This window comes from Tinamus guttatus, unplaced genomic scaffold (genome assembly GCF_059628265.1).
Source record: "Tinamus guttatus ecotype Peru unplaced genomic scaffold, ASM5962826v1 Tinamus_guttatus_pri_ptg000247l, whole genome shotgun sequence".
In the NCBI taxonomy this organism is placed as follows: domain Eukaryota; kingdom Metazoa; phylum Chordata; class Aves; order Tinamiformes; family Tinamidae; genus Tinamus; species Tinamus guttatus.
This window is the reverse complement of record NW_028288781.1, coordinates 8130257-8151230: the sequence shown is the minus strand read 5'-3', so window position 1 is coordinate 8151230 and position 20974 is coordinate 8130257. Positions and strand designations below refer to the sequence as shown.

Genomic DNA, 20974 nt, shown 5'->3' with positions numbered 1-20974 from the left:
GGTTTTTGTTTGTTTTTTTGTTTCTCAAACTGAAACAAAACAAACATTTTCTTTTGAACTGACACTATTTTATTTTTGCACTGGATATTTCTCCCAGAGATTTGTAAAGCTTTGCGAAAAGAAAGTAGTCATGCGGACGACGAGATTTTGTTTCCTTTGGCACAAATGCACAAAAAGAAAACCATTTTGCTATTTCAACTAGCCAAGACCTTGGCTAGAGACACTGCAATGCAGGGAGAAGGAAGGGGCATATTTTTTTCCCTTTTTGGTGTCGCAGATGTTCCTAAAGTGTAAGTCAAAGAGGCAAACACTCACCTCTGGGGCTTGAGCTGCCCAAAGAGCCCCCTCTAGCTCTTGCTGCAGCCAGTGCTCAGGTGTTTCCACTTCCATACCTTGCCATTGGCGTCCTTGGGCTGCAGATCAAAGGCCCGGATGATGTAGACCCGGATGAGACACTCCTGGGGTCCCCTGGCCGGGAGCTGCTGGAACTGCCGCGGTGGGACCGGCACTGCGGGGTCATCCGGGAGCGGGTAGATCTTGAAGGAGCCCTGCAAAGGACACGGGTTCAGCGGGGTGCACGGCTGGGTGAGACACTCGCGCGTCCCAGTGCGATTCCGCTCCTGCAAAATCCACATGCCAGCAGAGGCAGGGAGCAGGCTGAGCAACTTGGACTGTGTGTGAGCTGGGGTGGGTGGCCCATTTTATGGCCCATTTCCTACTGAAGTCCTACCCATAAATAATCTGTAGTCATATTCCCACCTAGATCTGCTCCCTAAGACTTTCCACCCAGCAGTGCATGTTCCTGGCCGTATTTCATGCCTGTTCCCCCATGCAGATAGCCAGAGTGTCTGACCTGGCCTGAAGAGGCTGCGTGGGGCCTGCATCTGGCCTCTGTCAGCAACTTGCTACTAGGCAAAGTTTCACATAGACTAGCAATAATTTGGGGATGAACACCCCTTTCTGCTGTTTACGTACATCTCACACCTTAGCACAGCTGAAGCTTAATCTGGGATATAACCAAGCAACAGGTTTCAAAAGCAGGACTCGAACACCTGGAGCGTGTAAAGACAAGGGGGCTCAGCAGCTGGTGTGGAGGATCCCCATTGTGCTTCCCAAGGAAGCAGCTCCAACAATGACCTGGCTGGGAAAGAAGGTCTGAAAACATTCTGAGGGGTTTAACATAAGGATGGTGGGCAAAGGTGGCCTGACCAGGAACCTAACAGCAATTAGCTAAATTTTGGGCTGGGTTATGGGCAAATATGCTGCTTTGGGGGGTAGAAAGAGAGGTCAGTGTACCTTGAACTCTCCCACAACGGAGGGATCGTCGTTTGAGTCCTGCATGCGGCCGCGATACAGCTTGAAGGTGTGGCAGAAGTCCGAGAGGTGCTCGAAGTCCTCCACATTCTCCAGCTCTGTCTCGTAGACCTGGAAAGGAGAGGCCAGGTTGGCAAGGGGAGGGTTGGCACCCTGACAGAGCCCTGCTCACACAAGCCTTGATCCAGAATCCCCAGGCCAGAAAAAGTCACCCTCAAGTCGTGCGGCCTCGCGACCTGGCTGCCCCCCAGGACAACAACGAAGAGCAGAAGACCTTTGACCATGATGTGATAGACAAAGCACAGAAGCATAGCATAGAATGCTTAAGGTTGGAAGGGGCCTCTAGAGGTCATCTAGCCCAACCCCCCTGCACACGCAGGGTCACCTAGAGCACATGGCACAGGACTGCATCCAAGCGGGTTTTGAAGATCTCCAGAGAAGGAGACTCCACAACCTCCCTGGGAAGCCTGTTCCAGGCGTGCTGATAACAACATCTAACTCAGCAAGCCCTGGGTTGTTCTGGCCGCCGGAAAGGGCTCATGCCAGTTGATGCCTCGTCCCATGAGCCAAAGGCACCATAGGAAATCAAGCTGCAAGATGTTCCAATTAGGCAAAAATACGCCAAGCATTTTTTTTTGTTTTTTTGTTTCTTTTAATCAACAGAGGGTTTTTCATCAACCCAAAGAGACTTTCCTGCTGGGAGTGTTTTTCTTGCAACCAGACTTGATTTTCCCCACTTGACTTCTACTTGGGATGTTACTCTTGGCACATCCCATCAAACAGCACCTTAATTTCCCCCTTCCCTTAGCAACCTCCAGATCCTGGGGCATTTCCAAACACCGTCCAGATTGATGGTTTCCCACCTCTTCTGCAGCTTAGGACAGGGACAATCTCTTGAATGATGAAAAGTAGAAAATTTTACCAGAAAGTAGTTCCAATAGAAAATACCTCTTCAAAACCCAAACTATTCCCACTGCGGAATGCTGTCATGCACTGGAAAAGCTGCCTGTGCCAGGCACCAGCTCCTTGGGGTATCACGGCCCTACATCCGAACAGAAATATTTGAGCTTTGGGCCAAAACTCTCTAGTAACAGATATGTGGTTTGAAAAGACTGTATTTTTCCAACCTGTTCATCTACACCTTTACACTCCTGCTCTAGAGGAATCCTGTTAGAAGTCCCAGGTCTCCTCGCACCAGAGTTCATGGAAGAAGATCCCGAGTCAAGGTTCAAGAAGGCAGAGACCAGCTGAGGCCACTTACCTTCAGTGTGTCAAAGCCCTTCTCTAAATAGCTGCCACATTTTTCCCTCTCTCCCGTGGAAGCGTAGAATTTGCTCCACCAGTCAATGAATTCTTCCTCCTGGAGGCAAGATATACAAAAATGAGACATCTCTACTAGTGCAGATCAATGACTGCAGCATCTCCCACCCCTGGCAGAGCCTTGGCTGAGGGAGTACCCAGCGCTGACCCCTCTCTCAGCCTCGTCTCAGAGGGTCTCCAGGGTCTTGCAGAGGTAATGAGGCTATTGGGAACCCAACCTGAAGCCCCTTCTTTCCTGGCTTATAGAGGAAAGGGGCCCTGGGGATGATTCCAGCCCAAATCCATGGGCTTCAGCCACAGCAAGCTGGTGTCCCACACCAGCAGGACACCAGCAATGAGGCCACTTCTCCATAGGGGCAGCAGGGAGAGCTCACTGGAAACAACTGAGTGTGGCAGATTTGGGCCAGACTGGGGATGGATTGGAGATGGACAAATGCACCTTCCACTAAAAACCCTGGGTCTCAGGTGCTGCACCCACCTCAGGAAGACAACTCTTTTCTTACTGATATTATAGGAAGAAATGGGCAAGTCTCTCACTCACTCTTTATAAGAGCACAATTTCTGAAATTTGTACAGGAAAAGATGAAGGGGCTTTGACTGTGATTCATGAAACATTCCTGAAAAATAATGATGTCTTATTTTAGAAGTCCACAAAATTCCATCACACTGACCTAATGGAGGAATCATAATAGAGGTTTATTGGACTTATATTTTAAGCCAACAGGGCAGGCTTTAAATTGCTGTCTTGAATAGACATTGTTTTTAATAGAAATATTACATAAATTAACTTTGAGGCCTCTGCTGCCTACTTTTTGCCTTTTTTTTTGAAAAAAAAATTGCCTTTCATCACTTCCCCTGTTTTATTGTTTAAAAAGCTACATTTTAACCATCGTGGCTTTATTATGGCATTCCACAGGTACTGGGTTACAAAGAAAGCACTTACACTAATCTGACGACTTACCCATGGTATCTTCTGCAGCCCCAAGACAAAGAATTTGGTTAGATATTTTTGCTGATTTCTACTGATGTTACAAAAAAAAGGGAAAAAAAAAGAAAAGAAAAAATGAGGCAACGAAGCAGCTGGAATGTTAATAGCGAAGGATGTTAATCCACTCGCCTGCAAATGGAAAAGCCAGTGAAAGCAATGGCTCCACTATGGGAGCGACTGGATTCCGGGATTTCATTTAGGAGTCAGCTGAGAGCTGAAGGCAATTCCAGGCTTTCAGCTCCGTCCCGTGCTCTGGGGACTGGATGCAGCTTCCCAGTGAGCACCAGGATAAGGTCCAGGGACACCATCAGCCAGACCCTTTGCCCAGGGTGGACAAAACTCAGGTCTGTCCCTGTCTCTTGCCTAGAAGCCACCCAACGTGACCGTGTCACTGGAGCCTCCCCAGCGGCTCCGGGGCGTCCTGGGAAAGCAGGAAAGTCATTTCCAGCCTTCTCTTTCCTAAGGATGTCCATGAAGGCAGGGTTCTCCTACAGCCTTAGGGACATTTATTTTCTAAAAATAAAGATGCTGAGATCCAAATAAAGGCTTTAAAATCAGAATTTTGCCAACACATTGCATCTCTCCTCTTGAAATGCTCCTCGGCTTGGATACATTCACAGTCTATCCGCTCCGGGTGCTATGCAAGGGGACTTCAGCTGGGGCTGACTGGGAGCCCAGCCCACCAGACGCCTTTCCACATGGAAACAACAGGAGTTTGGGATTGCTCAGTGCAACCCGGTTTTCACAAAACAGGTTGAAAAGGTCATTTCAGCCTGAAATGAAAGGAGCTGGAGAACCCTGAGAAGCTGCGACGTAACGGCCGCATTGGCTCCGGGTCAAATTGAACTGTTGTCCTTATGTTGTGGGTGAGGAAACTGAGGCACAGAGGGGATGGCCCAGAGAGCAAGGCCTGGAGCAGAGCCACCGTGAGACAGCTGAAGCCTTAATGCTCAGGATTGCTCTTCTGAGGATGACACACTCTTCCCTGTTCGGATATAGATAATTACAGCACTCATAAAAATTGCCTCCAAAGAACCTAAGCCACCGCCTCTGTCTCAACCGTACCCGGCTGAACATCTGGGAGGCAGATTTCCTGCTGACAGGATGAGCAGATCCCAGCAGAAACAGCCGGGACATTTCAGGATGTGACTTCCCAGCTGCTTGTTCCTGCTCCTGCCTCTGCGTCCCAGCTGCACCGATGCTCACCCATCGCCCACCACCGGAGCGAGGTGCAGGCACACGGACCCTTCCCGGGTGCTGGGTGCTAGGCCAGCCTCCCTGCTGCAAATCCAGCCCTGGACCAGGCGGCTGAGCCAGGAAGTTGCAGACATGCTTGAGAAGAAAGAAAAACCCAACCTTTCTTCAAGCTCTGCCTTGGAGACCATGACATGAGGGTCATAAACCAACCTAGGACCTTGCACATCCAGACTTGGGAAGCATCAGGGAATGTTTTTGGCACTAAAAGACCCCAATGTCCTTCAACTCCAACCTCTTCCCCAAGAGCAACTTGGCCTGTCAACCTTGGGCCAACCTGGTCCTGCTTCCTCCAGTCCTGGGAAAGGGTCAGGAGTCACAAGTCACCCACAGAGACCTGCAGCAGCTCCAGGCAGCACCATGGCCTGCAGGCTGGAGGCGAGAGCAGAGCAAGGCCACGCGTCCATGCAAGGAGCTTGCAAGATCCCTTGCCTTATCTCGCAGCAAGTCCTCAAGGCCTGTCCTTGTCACAGGTCCAGGGACACATTACCAGTTGTTTGCTCTCTCACCTTTCTCTTTTCACCCAAATTGTTTTCTTTTTTTTCCCTATCCTATCCTAATCCAAAAGATGCAAACATCTGTGGCCAGGTGAGGCTTTCCTCCAGCAGAATAATCCTGGCCAAGGCTACATGATTTCTAAAAAATAAAACAGAGAATCTCCTGCACGCAGCACGGCTGTTCCCTGGCTCCCTGGTGGCCACCACATTCCTGCTGATCCAGCTTTCCTTTCGGGACACCTTTGCCGGCAGGTCCAGCCTGCAGAGAACCAGCTCAACACACAAACTGGTCTGGAACAGTTTCCAAATGGTGCCAGTGGCTGTGCTGGCTGCTGCCACCCCAGCACATATTAAAAAAAGGGGGGAGAAAATCCTACGCTCCGAGACAGGAGCGAGACTCAGCTGCAGCGGGGGTTATTGGCTATCGTTTTCGGCAGGAGATATTCAACACCACCAGCTCTTCCAACTAGCAGTAACAGGATAAGCCATAAAATATGTGCTCTGATTTGGAACTAGCAAACACAGCAAATAACCAATTATTGCAAATAGTTTACAGATTTTGACTTATTTTTCTGGCGCGCAGGAACTTTGCTAAGTTGTCATTTGATGGGTTATTTGTATTTCTTACAATCGAGGCAGCACAAGCCAGGAGAGTGGTAAGAGGAACGGGTTAGAAAGCCCCTTGTGGTGCTTCGCGTGGGGGACGGGGGATCCTCACTGCTTTTTTGCAGCTCCTTGGTGCTCAAGGGCTGCCCACAAGCACAGGGGACGTTCATGGGTCACTTGGCTCCAGCTACTGCTCCAGCCTTTCCAGAGCCTTGGTGGCACGCAGGCGCTTGGCACTGCAACCAGTTGCTGCTTTTTGCTGATTTGCATGTGAACGGTTGGCATTAAAATGGGCCAAAACTGCAGCTATTTGCCCTAAATAGCTGAATGGAGAAGGTGATGCCTCTGGGGGCAGGAGCCACCAGGCCACTCAGCTAGGGACAGCCCACGATGCACAGTGGGGAGCTGCCTGAGACAGCACTGAGCTCAGGGTCACCCCTGCCCTTTGCACAATGAATGCTTGATCAAAATGAAGGTTTCAAGATGCCACTGAAGTGCTGGTAAGAGCAATAATAATTATTATTTTTCATGAGAAGGTGAATATTTGCAACAAAATGGTTTTCAGGTCCACCTGCACTGACAACGTATCAATGCCTTGCAAACGCAAACGGCTGAAGAGCAAGGGGGCAGCTGAGGCCAAGGGTAACTTAAAGGATTTGACTGAATTCATGTAAAAAGCCAGAGGCAAAAACCTTCCCAATGACCCTGAGCATCCCCCCGCGAGGACATCATGCCACAAGCAGGGCCACGTGTCAGGCTCGGAGGGGACCCGAGCCTCAGCTTTCCCAAAAACCGCAGTTTCTCCTCCCCGCATGCGCTGTGCTGATTCTTGGCATGTAAAGCAACCTCTGCTAATTCACAGCTATATTTCTTGACATTTTGAAGTGCCTCTCACCAAAATAAATAGTGTTTCTGCATTTTCCCCTTGTCCTTAGCCATCTTCCCCATGATTCACTAATACTCCTGTTTATTAGTACTATTCTCCTGGCGCACCAGCGTCCCTGCTAGGATTCGGTTCCCTCTGCAGAAAAAGAGACGAATGGGAAAATGCCCCAGACAGTTTCCATTCTTCCCTTTTGCTTTGCTTTGCAAGCAGATCCCCAAACCAGGCCAAAGGCACAGAGTTTTAAAGGCATCTGTTAAAGTGAGACCAAAGGGACCACCTCAGGGGGTGTCTACATCTGTTATAGCTTTAGTCACTGTTTAGCTGACCCAAGGCGGGCATCAATTTCTGCATGGGGTGCAGGGTCCCTGGGCTCAGTGGACAATACGCATGGAAACTCTGGGAAGTCCTGAAGTTCCCTTTCACCTTTGGACGTGATTTAGCCACCCGAACTCCACAGGGTGGAGGGATCCCTCCACTCTGAGGGATGAGCCATGATCTCAGTGCTTAGGGAAGAGGACAGATCCGGAGTGCAGAGGCAGGTCAGTGGGATCCCAGCATTGCAGAAGCACCTCCTTTTGCTTATATGCCAGATTTTCAGTAGGGACAGGAGAGGGAGGAAGGTCAGACTCTTTAGTTTCTAGGTAGATTTTGTCAACAGCTGTTTCAGCAGGGAGCAAAGAAAGAGCAGATCACAGAGGGTTTGGCATGAACTTGGAAGGGAGCTCCAGGGGCAGGAGGTCTAAGGTGCTGCAAGAGCAGGACATGGGGTGGGCGAGGGACAAGCAAGAGCAGGACATGGGGTGAGCGAGGGACAAGCAAGGGGGCCAAGGGTGGGTTTCTTCACGAGGGGGACGCTTGAGCACACGCAGTCATGAGGCCAGCTCAGAAAACGCACACAAAGGGAGAGGGCTGTGGAGATGCTCAAGCCACTACCAGAACCATGTCAAGCTCTGCACTAACAGCTCGCCACGGACAAAGCTACCTCCAAGGAAATGAAACAGGAATTAAGCTACATTATGAAGAACTGCAAACGTAAGTTCTTGGATTCACACAGGCTTCAGGCAGAGCCATCAGCTGAACCATCATCTGAACCCCCAGGACCATCAGCTCTAGCAGCTCTGAAATGGGACATCAGCCCACGGCCGCTTCTTCATCCATATCCCTGTTTACACCCCAGAGGTGCAGGGTCAATGTCCTCTCCCTCGTGGGTCTTGTGGTCCAGCTGGCCTCACTGCTGGTGTTTCCATGGCTCTTAGGAGGATTGGGGTTTTTCCGAATGTTTCTCAGCATATTGAGGCCATGCTGCTGAGGAGGCAGATAGGCAAAAAACACTTGAGATGAAAAGAAAAATAACGTGGACTACACCAAGGAGATGGGCAGACTGATCCTAAAGCTTGTCCCTCCATGAAGGGCAAGTCCATGAATTCCTTCCGCGCTCCCCCTTCCTCCTGCTCCTCGGAGCCATGGAAGCCCCAGTGCAGAGGCAGGACTCTCCAGAGCTCACGCACTCGACACCGGGCTGAATTTTTGGCTGTGGACTCTTTTTTCCTAATATTTAACCAGCTGCAGTCCCTATGCCTCATTCCGCAGCAACAAAAGATCCTGCTTTCGTGCGAAGATCCGCAGCAATAAAGCAGAAGGCGACAGGAAGGAGCGCGCGGGCCGGCCCGGCCGTGCGGTTTCCAGAGCACAATGGTTTCCCCGGGAGGCGTCAGCAGCTCTTTAGAACGTGAGGTTTATTATATTTAATCACATTCTTGTAGGGTCCCAATGTAGGCCAAGAGAATGGGTTTATTACTGCCTAATATTCTGTTGCTTTTATTTTAAATTAATGGCTTGCAGCTTTTTTTTTTCTTTCCTCCCCCCTTTTGCAAAATTTTATTTGAACTAAAACAAAAACATATTCACATAAATTAAAAGTGCTGATGAGCAGAGGCGGGAGGCTATTTATGGACCTTTTGTTTCCACACGCGGCGGCCCAGCTCAGCCACCCGTCTGTCTTCTCCGCGTGACGAAGGAAGCCCCTGCACACCACGAGCGCAGAGGAGAGAAGGGGCCACTGAGGAGCAGCGCTTTGGGCCAACAACACCAGTGGAGAGCCAGGCTGGGAGCTATAGGGTCTCCTTGTCCAACAAGGCACTACTGAGGGGCTTCCATGTGCACAAAGCTCACGGGAAGCGGCTGTGAGAAGCTACAACCTTCCCTCTTCCTCCACATGCTCTGCTTACACAAACTGCTCCAAGGCCCTTTCTGGCTTTCCTTGGATCCTGCATTGCCAGGTCTGCAACTCTGCTAGGGATGAATTTGGGACTGGCCCTGCAGGACTCCCTCGTCCCCAAAGCCCTGCCTACGAACTCAAGCCTTCCTGAGAGCAACGTCCTTGTCCTAAGGGCAACTCAGACCAACGGTGGTGCCAGGGCCTCCTCAGGAGGTCCAGGCTTGGGACACGGGGAGCACGGACATCTGTCACATCCTCAACCATCCACTGTGGCCACCGAGCAATCAGCCCAAATCTATCTCCATTCTAATGAACAAAACTGAGAGATGCCAGGGGCTGGCAAGATGACATGAGACCTTGGTATGGACATGACAGTGGAACTACACAGGCACCTGCAGCAACATGGAATTACCACAGAGCTGGGACAGCAAAGGGAGTTTCTACAGCAAGAAACACTTCAGCTCCTGCAGATTTGTAAATATACACACATTTATATACTGTTCATAAAGAAAAAATAAAATAACAATAATGCAAGTAAGTTAGAAAGGAAGCAATACATACATGTGCATCGGACCAAGAAGCTGGTATGTTAATTAATGGTGAGCCGGTCATGCCCTCCGCAAGCTACAAATTAAAATGAGTGGTTACCAACGGGGTTAGAGAAACCATGTTCAACACACGTCGGCAAAAGCACATTTGAGGAGAAACAAATTAACCCAATGAGTGCAGCCTTCCCCTCCCCTGGACTGTAACGTCAAAGTCTGTCTGGACAGGCACCCATAGCACAAGAGTAGCCTTTGGATCACAGTTCTCATTAATGTTCATAAAAACAGGGCTGGTTTTGACTGTTTTTTTTTTTTTTCTCAAATATACTCAGGAAGATCAAAGCAAACTGATGTATTTTTTTTCATCCTCTTTTCTTTATCTCTTCTTACATTTAGTCCTAGATTGACAGCGAATCAACAGCTTGAGAGACACCAGGTTTGGGCACACAGACAACATTTAACGCTGTCACTCCCTCAGCCGTGTCCCTGTAGGCACAAACTGCCCTGGGCTGGGAGGTCCAACCTGGACTGCTCTCCCAGCAGGTTTTTAAGCAATTTTGAAACAAGAGGTTGGCTTGGCTGAAGACTCAGAGGTCCTGATCAGCAACCAGCCTCCACCGAGGCCCTGAAAATGCAGCAAGCCAAGTTCATTGCACAAGCCAAGGAAGGCTCGAGCCCAGGCTGTTTTTAACATAAAGGGATTAGGAAACTCAGGATGAAGGTCGGTTACAAACAAAACACTGAGCACAAGTGCAGCTTGTCCTTGGCAAAGCGGGAGCTGCCATCACCTTCCCTCCAGCCCAGGCAGCGAGCTGCAGCTCAGCTCTTATCTCACATAAGCGGAAAGGGCGGAACGGCACGTTTCCTTCAAGATGCCGAAGGGAGAGAACTGAGACGTTCCCACAAGAAAAGAGCTGGCGTTGAGCACCAAGGCAGCCCGGACAGGCTCCCTCCCATGCTCTCCAGACTCAACAGCGGCCCAGAGCCCATCACAGCACATGGTGAGCAGCCGTCCCGCAGAAGAGCATCTCAGGTCAAGGATGACCCTTTGCTGGCTGCATTAACCAGGTAACAGTGTCACAACTCCAAAAAACTGACCTTGTGGCTTGCGTGACGTCGAGAGACCCAAGAGCTGGGTCCAATCCAGTCTTCAGAGCAACTGAGGCCACTCAAGACCCAACTTAGAGGCTCTCCATTGAGCAGCTGCCAAGGCTTTGGAAGCGGGTACTGCTTCTGACCTGTTTCCTAACAGTTTGCATGTTTCTTGCATATCCTCCATGTGCTGAGTGCTTCCTGGTCTGCTGCCCATCAGCTCTACCAGCAGAGCCAAGAGGCGCTTACCCACCACCCTGGAAAGGCAGCAGAGCTTGCGTCAAGCAGAAAACAGCAGCTTCACAACTGCTTCACAGGGGAAAGACTTCTCAGGGCTCAGTTACGTTAAGGAGCCAACATGACTTTCAATGGCTTGGGACTACTGTGCTACATGACTCATATGTGACTGTTTGATCAATGAGCAGGAGAAATATGTATCGGCTGTGTCCAGGGGCTGTCACTGGACCTCGTGATTGCCCTTCCGGCTTTAATTCCACTGATTTTGAGGATTCGGAAAAGACCACTGAGGACAAGAAGCCGTTCTAGGTGCTGGTAGGATGATGGGCTCATCCCCGCCAACCTCATCCAGGAAATGTGAGTCAGCTGTGCAGGCTTTGCCCTCCTTGACAAGCATCTCCCACAGGAGTTAACCAGAAAGGCCCAGCCCAGGAGACCTGTAGGAGGTTCAGGGAGCTTTTACACAGTTTTCCTATGAGTTTCAGATGCCTTTTTCCTTCTTTTTTTGGTAATCACGGTTTCCCATTCATGTGCAGGCAGACCTGCTCTGAGCAGACCTCGGCCTGAACTTTCCCCTGGCCTGGACGAGATGTCCATGGCGCTCGGCAGCCTCGGAGTAGAGGGCTTTGCGCATGCTTGTTTTCTCTCATTCAGACCAGGACAACAAACGCTCTTTTGTTCCAGGCGTGCAGCAGCGCGGGGACGGGTGCCAGGCTTGGCAAGGCCGGAGGAGATCCTGGACCAGGAGCAGCCTATTGCAGCAAGTAGCGATGGGGACACGATGGGGACACCCTGTGCCATGTTGTCCCCTCACCTGCACATCCTGGTCCAGGCCAGCAGCTCCCAGCTGGAGCAGAGCAGGATGGAGGCACCCGAGGGCTGCGAGGGTGTCGGGCCACCCAACAAGAGAGCCCAGGTCCCACATGGCGGGACATGGGAGGAGCAGTGTCCAGATTTGGAGGACAAGGAGGGAGATGGTGGGAATTCTGGTCTGGCTTTCCAGGAACCAGCTCCCTCCTCCTCCCCTCCCCAGACGAAAGGGGGAAAGAAAAGGGAAAGACAGACAAACAAACAAACAAACAGCGAAGAAGTAAGCCAAGGCTAAGCTGAATAACTCAGTTCTTTGCAGGGTATTTTGTTTCTGAAATGTTTGTTTCGGGAAGTGAATGTCAAAGTCTTTCACTTGGAAAATGCTACAGTGGAACGTCTTGGCTTTCCTGCTTCCTTTGCCCCTTCCCTTCTTTCATTTCCAGTTTAAACTCTTCCCTAGTTTGGATCCGAGGCTGCAGATGCTTTTGATAGGCTTCAAACTGTCTCAGGGAACAGAGCACTTATTGCTATGCTGCTGATGGCTCCTGCTCAGCTCTGCCAGGGCTCAGCCAGGGGAGCACAGGCGAAACCAGTGCCAGGGGCTCCTGCATCAATGTTTATTGCTTGTGAGAGCAAGCAAGGGAAGGAAAATATTATAGCTAATCCAAAGAGGTTTCCAAATGTAAAAAGGCTTTTGGGACATGCTCCATGGGTGTGTGTAGGCACAAATACACATCTCCGCGTAGCAGCTCTCGCAACGTCGACGCTGGCCGAGACACAGACAAGAAGGTGGTGGCCTGGCCACACAGAGACCCCAAGGCCACCTCTGGCTGCAACACCCTGAGCCCAAAGCATGGGAATCTGAGCATCCTTGGTCATGGCAAGCAGTGGGGAGTCACCATCTCTTAGGAATTGCTGGTTCAAGTGCCAGATCTCCGTAGACCTTGTTGGCTCAGGAATTCTCCCAAGTATGACCTCCCCTTTGATAGCATCCAAATAGCATCCTTTGATGCTATGGCCTTTCCCAACAAATCCATGAGACAACATGCCTGGCTTGGCAGGACTGCAGCTCCTCTGCCCTGTGGAGCCACAGAGCGTGTGGAGACATTGAGGTGCCCAAGCCCAACAGGCACCCGGCACCACCTCGCTCTGCTGTGCAGAGCACAGTGCACGGGGCTCAGCATGGCCCAGCTTTCAGCGGCCATGTGGGCAGACAGAATTATTTTGCAATGAAAAAGCAAACTTGGATTGAACGTTTGGGCTATGAAATGTTTATCCACGGGGAAACAAAAACAAAGTGCTGGGAAATGCCAAAGGGAGACAGCAAGGAGAAGATCCTCAGAATCTGTGGAAGATGGAAACTTCTCTGCTGGAAAGTTGCAGAAAGGAACTATTCCAGGGTTAAAATTCCTAGTTTTTCTGCCCAGCAATGCAAAGAAATTCTCATCTGGTTTCACTTCCAGCGCATGGGCACCGCATTTCCCTCCTGTTATCTCCCAAGCTGAGTTCCTCCCTCTGTAACGGAAACAGCAGATCCCAACGTCTCCCTCCACATCCCAATCACTTCCTAAGGATCCATCTTGTCCTGAGCCTTTGAGGCAGGAGGTCTTTGCAGAGATGCTGAGTCCCATCAACTGCCCCATCCGCTGCAAAGGGAGACACAGACTAGAAGAGGGCTTTTTTTAAATCCGTAAATGTGAGAGTTCCTGCTCCAAGACTCTAAGATTTAACTTTGTTCTTGTTTTGTTTTTTTTTTTCTTTTTTTTGCTTTCCTGAAGACACGCTCCAGTTACTGTACTGATACAAGATGAAGTGTAATTAGTTGAGACATTATAAGATGAAGTGTAAATAGCTCAGACAAATGCACAAATGGCAAGACAACGGAAAGCCAGTTAGATTGTCAGGACTGTTTCTTGTCTCGAGCCACTCTTCCCTTTTAATCACACTTCCCAGGGCAACGTTTGCAATCTCCACTGCCTAGTTCCCAATTGAGATTGAAGCATCCCAATAAAAGCTGCCAGGTTTCCCAAGTAGCTGAGCACGCAGATGTCCCGAGGGCTGGTGAGGAATGACAAAAAGCCAGCTCACATGGAGTTAAGAGGACTATAGGGCGGCCTCATTTGCAAGTGCTAACCTGGATCTCATCAGTCCATGGGATGGGCAAGAGTAAGCAGGGCCAGCTGCAAATGGACTGCAACAGGCTTGAGGCCCACAGACGTCATTTTTAACAAAAACTGGGCAAAAATCTTGATTTTTCTTAGCCCAAGGCCTGGGAGGCTTGAACTGGGCAGATGTTGCAGCATGTAATGTACACTCTTCCTTAAGCCTATCGAGCAGGGGGGAGGATTTGTGTGATACAAAGCACCAAGTTAGCACGAGAGATGCAGCAAGGAGAGAGGTTTGGTGACGACTCCTGATCTGAACCAGGACTACGTCAAGAGGATGCTCTGGGACCAGGATCCCAGCTAGTGCCTACCTCAGGACACACTCACCCGCGTTTGATGGCACGGAGCCATCAGTGAAGTCCTCACTGCCAGAAACACGGAAATGCCACCAAGGCAAGATGACCGCTCAGGCTTTTCCTACTCCAGGTACCATGCAGCACCCAAAGCTTTTAAAAGTTAAATAAATACCCCAAAAGGAAGAGAAAGCTGGGAAGCTCTTAAAAGGCTCCACCAAACGCCTCTGCCGACACCGGCTGCTGCTCCCTGGCAATGGGGTGAGTGACAGACTTGCACATTACACGTGCACACACTGACACTGAAAGGTCTCAGTCTTGAGCAGGATATGTCTGTGGGCAAAGAAACCCAAAGGGCTATAAAACGGGAAACAGCGACAGCCCCTGCTCTGGCCGAATCCCCCAGCTCACTGCATGTAAGTAAGTGTTTCCTTTTGCTAAGAGCAGCAATATGGGCCTCCCTCCTCAGCTTGCTAACTCTGCAAGTTCCCATGGCCTTGGGGCAGGAACTGCCATTTGCAAGAGATGCAGCGTCCCGCACAGTGGAACCCACGGGGTGACAGCAAAGCCTTCTGCTACAAAGCAGCCCGTACACTGAGCAGCAAGGAAGATGGGATGAAGGGAAGGGCCTGGCATGGGGACAGGCTGCCGTCTCATGCAGGGAAAATCTTATCTGACACCTTGGCTTAAGGAAGACTAATGTGTTTCTGGATGTAGTAGAGGAGGTAAAAACAGGCGAGAGCTGCAAACAGAAGGTTACGACCAGAGAACCCCCCATCAGACAGACCTGTATCTCAGCTATCAGGCAAAATAAGGAACCATTTCTTTCCACTGCGGTGATTTTTTCCATACCTGGGTGGGAATAAGAGGCTCTTTGTCGTCGATGTCGATGAGAACGTCGTCTTTGGGCGTGAGGCTCACGTCATCTGCAAGCAGAGTAGCACAGACCTTGCATGGGGACCACAGAACCAGCCCAGGACTGCAGCCCCAGCCCCTACAAGGCTCCACGCCTCTGTCCCCCGCTGTCACAGAGATGTGCTCAGCCTGTGCTGGTGACTGTGGATATGAAGATGTCCAGGCCCTGGCCCAGGTCCCTGCCAGGCGCCATGGGCAAGCTAGGCAGCTCGGCCATGGGACAGCACTGCTCACCCAGGTGGCCCTGGACCCAACCTCCTTCCAGCACGTGGCACGAGGCCAAGGGCACCCATGGCTCCCCAGAGTGGGGCTATGGGCACAGCAAGCAGCAATGCCCGCGCATACCTGGCTCTTCCCGAGCACCGTCCACCTCCTCCGCATACGGGTCCCAGTAGAAGTCCTCCAGCGAGCGGATGGTGCACTGTCCCACCACGGGCCGCCGGCCGAAGGGCCTGTTGTCGATGACCTTGATGATGATGGGGGGGCTGTACAGACTCTCCCTGGGCAGACGCTGTGGGCAGAGAGAAGGGGACAGGTAACACGGGGACTGAGGGCGGCAGCTCTGCACCCGCCCAGGACGCGCTGACGATGAGCAGGACAGGACCGGGTTCACCACAGGGTGTTTTCTATGCTCTATCTAAGCCCCTATCACTTCTCATTGAGGTGCCTGAAACTAAGGACCGAGGTAAACAGGGTTTTTCAGAAGAGCTGAGCACCCCCATGATGCTGGAGAAGCTCCACGCCTCTCCCTTGTGTCCCTCATACCACTAACATGGCCCTGATTTGCAGGCTGGGGAGAAAGTTAATATTTCGCATGGTCATTTCAGGGATATCTGCTATGCCCCAAGGAACCAGGACAATTTTCTTCTACCCCCATCACCTCTGAAGCAGGTGCAGCCTCCTCTTCCCCATGCCTCCTGGGGCAGGTAGCTAGGGGACAAGTGCCATGTTCTGCTCTGAGCAGGGCTGGAGACACCAGCCGTCCCTTCCCACCAGCTCTGCTCCAAGTCTAGTTGCAGTGCAGCCACGGTGTCCTCACCGCTTCCATGTATAGCACGCAGACATCGAAGTTGGGATTCTTCTTGATGTTCCTGATGACAGAGGACTGCACAAGCTGGCCCCCGCACTCCACAAGCAGGCTGGGCGCCGTGACACTCGCCAGCTGGTAGCTCTTGAGGTTCCGCAGCCCCCAGGCCAGAACCTGTAGGGTGAGGGGAACGGGCAGCAAGGGTTGAGCTGAAGGGCCACCTCCAGGTCTGCCTCCAAGCTCCTCAAGTAGAGACAGCCCTGAAATTGTCCCACCACGCAGGAGAGCTGAACCCCCAACACGGGCTGGCTGCCGTGGGGAGAAACTCACCCTTAGAGCAAACCTGCTCTACCTGCACCAGTGCAGGAGGGTCGCAAGACCCTGGCCACCCTGAGGGAGGCCTTGGGGAAAGGCAGGAGCCGGGGACAGTTGTGTGCCAGGAAAGGAAGATAAAATGGAAACTGTTCTGCTGAGGAAACTGGGTCTTCCAGGCAGGGCAGTCCTAGAGCTGGTATTTGCATGTGCAGCTGTGCAGCACCAGCTTGTGGCACTATTTATCCATGAAATCTGCCTTGGATCCTATTGGTGGGGCAATCCCCTCGCATTAGTGGCACACCGTCTGTGACACTGTCGGGCTGGCTTCACTCTGCAAGGAAACCGGCCCCTGCCCGTCCCCGCCGCTTACCTCGACAGCCGTGCGCTGCAGCAGGGGCTTGATGCCCTGCGGGACCATATAGATGTTGGGCTCCCGCTGCGGCGGCGGGTACGGCAGGTCCGAGTCGTCGGCCTGTGCGGAGCAGAGGCCCAAAGAGCCCGTCAGACCTGGCCGGGCCAGGGCACCCAGCCCACAGCCCCACAGCCTGCAGCTCATCTCCTCCCCGGGAGCACCAAGGCAACGTCTCTGCCCCGTGGCACCACCAAGGAGTATTCTGGGGAAGGAATGAGGAAAGGGCACCAAGCAGCAGCCTTGGGTGAGTTAGTGTTAGCGAAACGCAAATCCTGGAGGTGGATAAGAAGCAGGATGCTGTGACCCACTCCGACGGTGACAGGGAAGACACTAAATGTCTACGACACCTGGGACATTCTGCGTTTTGCTCTCACAGAGGAGAACACAGAGGAGCTAGACTTCTACTTTTGCTCTCAAAGTCACGGCTTTGAGCCCTGCCAGTGTCTGGAGTCCTCTTGACCTTGATCATTGAGTTCAGAGTCACTGAAAGCGCAGGAATGAGAACAAAACCTCTAAAAATGCATCCCTCACCCAAGGGCAGTTGGAACCAATTTAGGAGACGAGCATTCTTTTCAGGCTGGAGTATTATTGCATTAAATTAAGTGGGTGTATACATTTCAAGTATAGGACTGGTTCAGGTTTATATGTATATGTACATAAACGCACTACAAAGGGATTTTTCATGGTGGCACGTTGGATACACGAGACGTCAAGGTTTAATTTTGTTGGCAGGGCTGGTGGCCGCTCGGTCGAGCTGCTCCTTAGCGGAGGGCTTTGGTGACTCCATCTAGGGCCTCTGGCCTGGCTCCCGTGTGGGGCGGTCAGGAGATATGGGGCAGGTCTCCACAGTGCTGCCCCACGCCCATGACGGCACCACGGCCCCCAAGCCCGCACAGCGCTGACGGGAGCAGGAAGGTTATCCAGGAGATTCGGCTCTCCCGGGGGACACGGTGGGAGGTGTGGGGCATCTCCAGCATCATCTGGGTGCTCTAAATTTCTCATAACTGGTTGCACAATCCCGGTGGCACATCTGTGCAGTCTGTTCCCCAGAAGGCCCCTAATGGAAAATGTGGCCTCCCCAACCTCGGCCTCCATGGTTTTAGGCTACCTTTTCCACTAAGAGGACACCTAAGTCTTCCCTGGTGCAAACCAGGTGTTGCATTTCCTCGTGGTCACTGGACCAAAGACCAATTCACTTGGTCCATTCTCCACCAAATCTGTGGTGCAAAAGAGCTTGCAGGGAGAGCTCCTGCTGCCCCCATCCTTGCCCTGCTCAACAGCAGTTTGGAAAGGCCACCTGGCTGGCTTCCATCCTGGCTCCTAATGCTGCAAGGCCTTCAATGAGAATGCACCCACTTCAGGTCCTTTTCCACCCCTGGTGCTCTCCTCGTTACTTTACTCTTGTTCTCTGAATGTCAACTGAATGGAAAAGCATTAAATGTTCCACCACTCGGGGAAGAAATGATCCAAGAGTCCTGGGATGAGGCATGGGAAGAAAGACGACCCGAGGGTACAGCAGGGTAGTGCGGAACAAGCAATTCCCAGACAGGTCTCAACTCAGACATTACTCTCGGCAGATGGGAAGGAGGAGATGTCCCTGAAGAGGCACATGGGGCCTCCTGGCAGGCTGGGATGTTTGAATGAGGACAGCTCCAGCGGAATCAGCGTGGAAGGGAACCCTGGAGAACACCTAATACAACCCTGACTTTCACAGGGATGGGAGAAAGATGAGCGAGAGTCAGACTCGGCTGGTTGAGAGGGGGTGCTGGAAGCATCTCCCAGTGGCACAGCCAGGCCCGGCCATCCCAGGGGAGGCTTCAGTGCAAATGCTGGGTGGCAACCTGGTGCCAAAAGGCTACTCCTGTTCACATCTGACCAAAATGGAGTGGAAGAAAGTCTGGGGCCAGCCCAGTCCTTGAGACGCGCCCAGCTGCACAAGTTGTTATTAACAAGCTGGTTATTTAACAGTTATTATAAGGCACTGGAGACTCTTTAGATGTGGCCTCAGTAGGTTGCTCTGCATGGGGTTCCTGCAGGGCCAGGCCACGTCTCAAGGAGCTGGTGTCCCTGAGAATCTCTGCTGGGATTTTGCTTGATTCCAGGGCAAAAATGGACCCAGAGGGAAGAGCCGAGAGCTTGAACACAGAAATACCCATTGGAGGAGCCCCTCGGAGAACAAGGCAGGAATGCAGAGCTTGCAGTGCCCATTCCAGAAACGGCAGTGGCAGGAAAGGGAGGAGAAAAAGCAGAGCTGGTTACTGACGCATGCCGAGCACGAGGATGAACGCTTCCACCCCTTTCCAAAGGCAGCAAGGGGTCAGCAGAAGGGGAAGATTCAATGCTAGGGAAAGCAGCGCCTCCCCTGCTGGGAAAGGCTGTTTAGATGGAAGAAACCCATTTTGCAAAAATGTCTGCATCCCACCCACCCTTCCATGGGAATGTGACCAGGGCGGACATGTGCCCCAAGGCTCTCATCACTCGTCTCCCATGATTTGGGGGATAACTGGGCCATGCAGTCACGATCACCACAGCACCCAAAGGACCATGTCCCTCACTCAGCTCCCTCCTTGAAGCCCTCCAAGAGAGCAGCCTGCTGTGTCCCTGGCTCCACTGGCAGAGCGGGCTCTGGGTAGCACGCTGGACAGAAGGAGGATCCCGAGGAAGGTTCAGGGTAACTGAAAATCTCCAACACGTGTGTTTTTTCCTAAATGAACCATCCTGAATTCCCACAATGAGTTGGAAGGTTTGGCCTTTGCAACTGAGACCTGCTGGAACTACTCCCTGGACTGGCAAGGTTTGAGGGAGAACATTAGACTGCAGCTTAACAACATAAAACCAAGCACCAGGCAACTGCATTCTTGCACAAGGGCAAACTAAGGGATCAGTCAAGCCCCATGGCCAACCCCATCATGAACCCCACAGCCCGGGCTCCTCTCTGGATACAACCACTCTATGCTCCGCACACTGCCTGGAGCAGCCACCTTCCCATGGGAGCAGGACTGCAGTGGGAGCAGAGCTCTTGGCACAGCCAGGACAGCCCCTCGGTCATTGCAGGCTTTGTTTGCAGGGCCGAACACCAGCAGAGCTCATGCACACACCTAACACCTTAATGCTTGGCTTAAATGCTGCCCTGCGTGCCCTGACACCAGCAACATTTACTGGATCACACGCAGGCCCCAGGAGTCCCATCTTTTGGTGATCCTTAATGTTACCGAAATCCTGATGCTATTGACCAGAGTCATCCAAAAAGAAGCAGCTACCCCGTGGGGACACAAGTTAACTGCGTCCCCAGTGCAGACACCACTAAATCCTATCAACTCACCTCATCCAGACTGGCAGAGAGCTCACTCTGTTTGAAGAGGAGAAGGAAAACCCAGAATTAGATCCGTTTTGCTCATGCTGGGGTTTATGATTTCGACAGATGACAAGAGAAGAAAACTTGGGGAGGGGGGAGCTGCAGGGTGGGAAATGTGCCAAGGACCGATATTTTACGGCTGGATTCAATGATCTTGAAGGTCTTGGCCAACTGTAATGATTCTATAAGGACTCTGTATCTGGAGTGGGTTTCATCTGCCCTGTTGTAGGGGCCAGGGGGGAGATGCCTCAGTCCCTCCAGCTCTGGTTACCGTCTGCCAAGGGAAACGAGGACCCCTGCCCAAGGCCTGCCCTGCGGGTGGGCAGACGGACAAACCACCTCCTGGAAGCAGAGGCTGCAGGTGCAACCCCATGGAGAAGGCCCTGCCAGAGCCGGGCTGGGCAGCACGAGGGGCCGGGATGCGCGCGCAGGGGCGGCCTTACCTCGAAGCCAGGGACATGGTGCACGGCGGGCTGTGCCAACAAACACACTGTTAGTTTGCCCACCCCAGACTGCCCCACGCGGTGCTACAGCAGGGGCTGCCGCTCTGCAGGGCTGCTCATCCCACCCTGGCCATCCCTGGGCAGCTCTTACCCCCCGGAGCATCGTGCCCTATGGGAGCATCCTCGTGGGAGCAGCATGACCCCCCTTCCCCATCCACACCCCAGGGCTGGCAGGGGGAAACAGGAGGAGGAGAATTAAACCCCGGCAAAATCCCAAATGGA

General features: G+C 52.1%; 1 protein-coding gene across 1 annotated transcript in view; it reads right to left on the bottom strand.

Moving 5' to 3' along the window:
- The window catches only part of DYSF (dysferlin), an 83893-nt gene that overhangs the window by 29307 nt on the left and 33612 nt on the right, over positions 1-20974 (bottom strand). The window contains exons 35-45 of the mRNA XM_088526516.1: positions 20693-20722; positions 20217-20243; positions 19047-19088; positions 16853-16954; positions 16180-16341; positions 15486-15651; positions 15078-15151; positions 9645-9707; positions 2576-2674; positions 1297-1425; positions 393-548 (exon numbers count right to left, since the gene is read on the bottom strand). Coding sequence (XP_088382642.1) covers positions 393-548; positions 1297-1425; positions 2576-2674; positions 9645-9707; positions 15078-15151; positions 15486-15651; positions 16180-16341; positions 16853-16954; positions 19047-19088; positions 20217-20243; positions 20693-20722 — 1050 coding nt within the window. The remainder of the gene's footprint in view (positions 1-392; positions 549-1296; positions 1426-2575; positions 2675-9644; positions 9708-15077; positions 15152-15485; positions 15652-16179; positions 16342-16852; positions 16955-19046; positions 19089-20216; positions 20244-20692; positions 20723-20974) is intronic.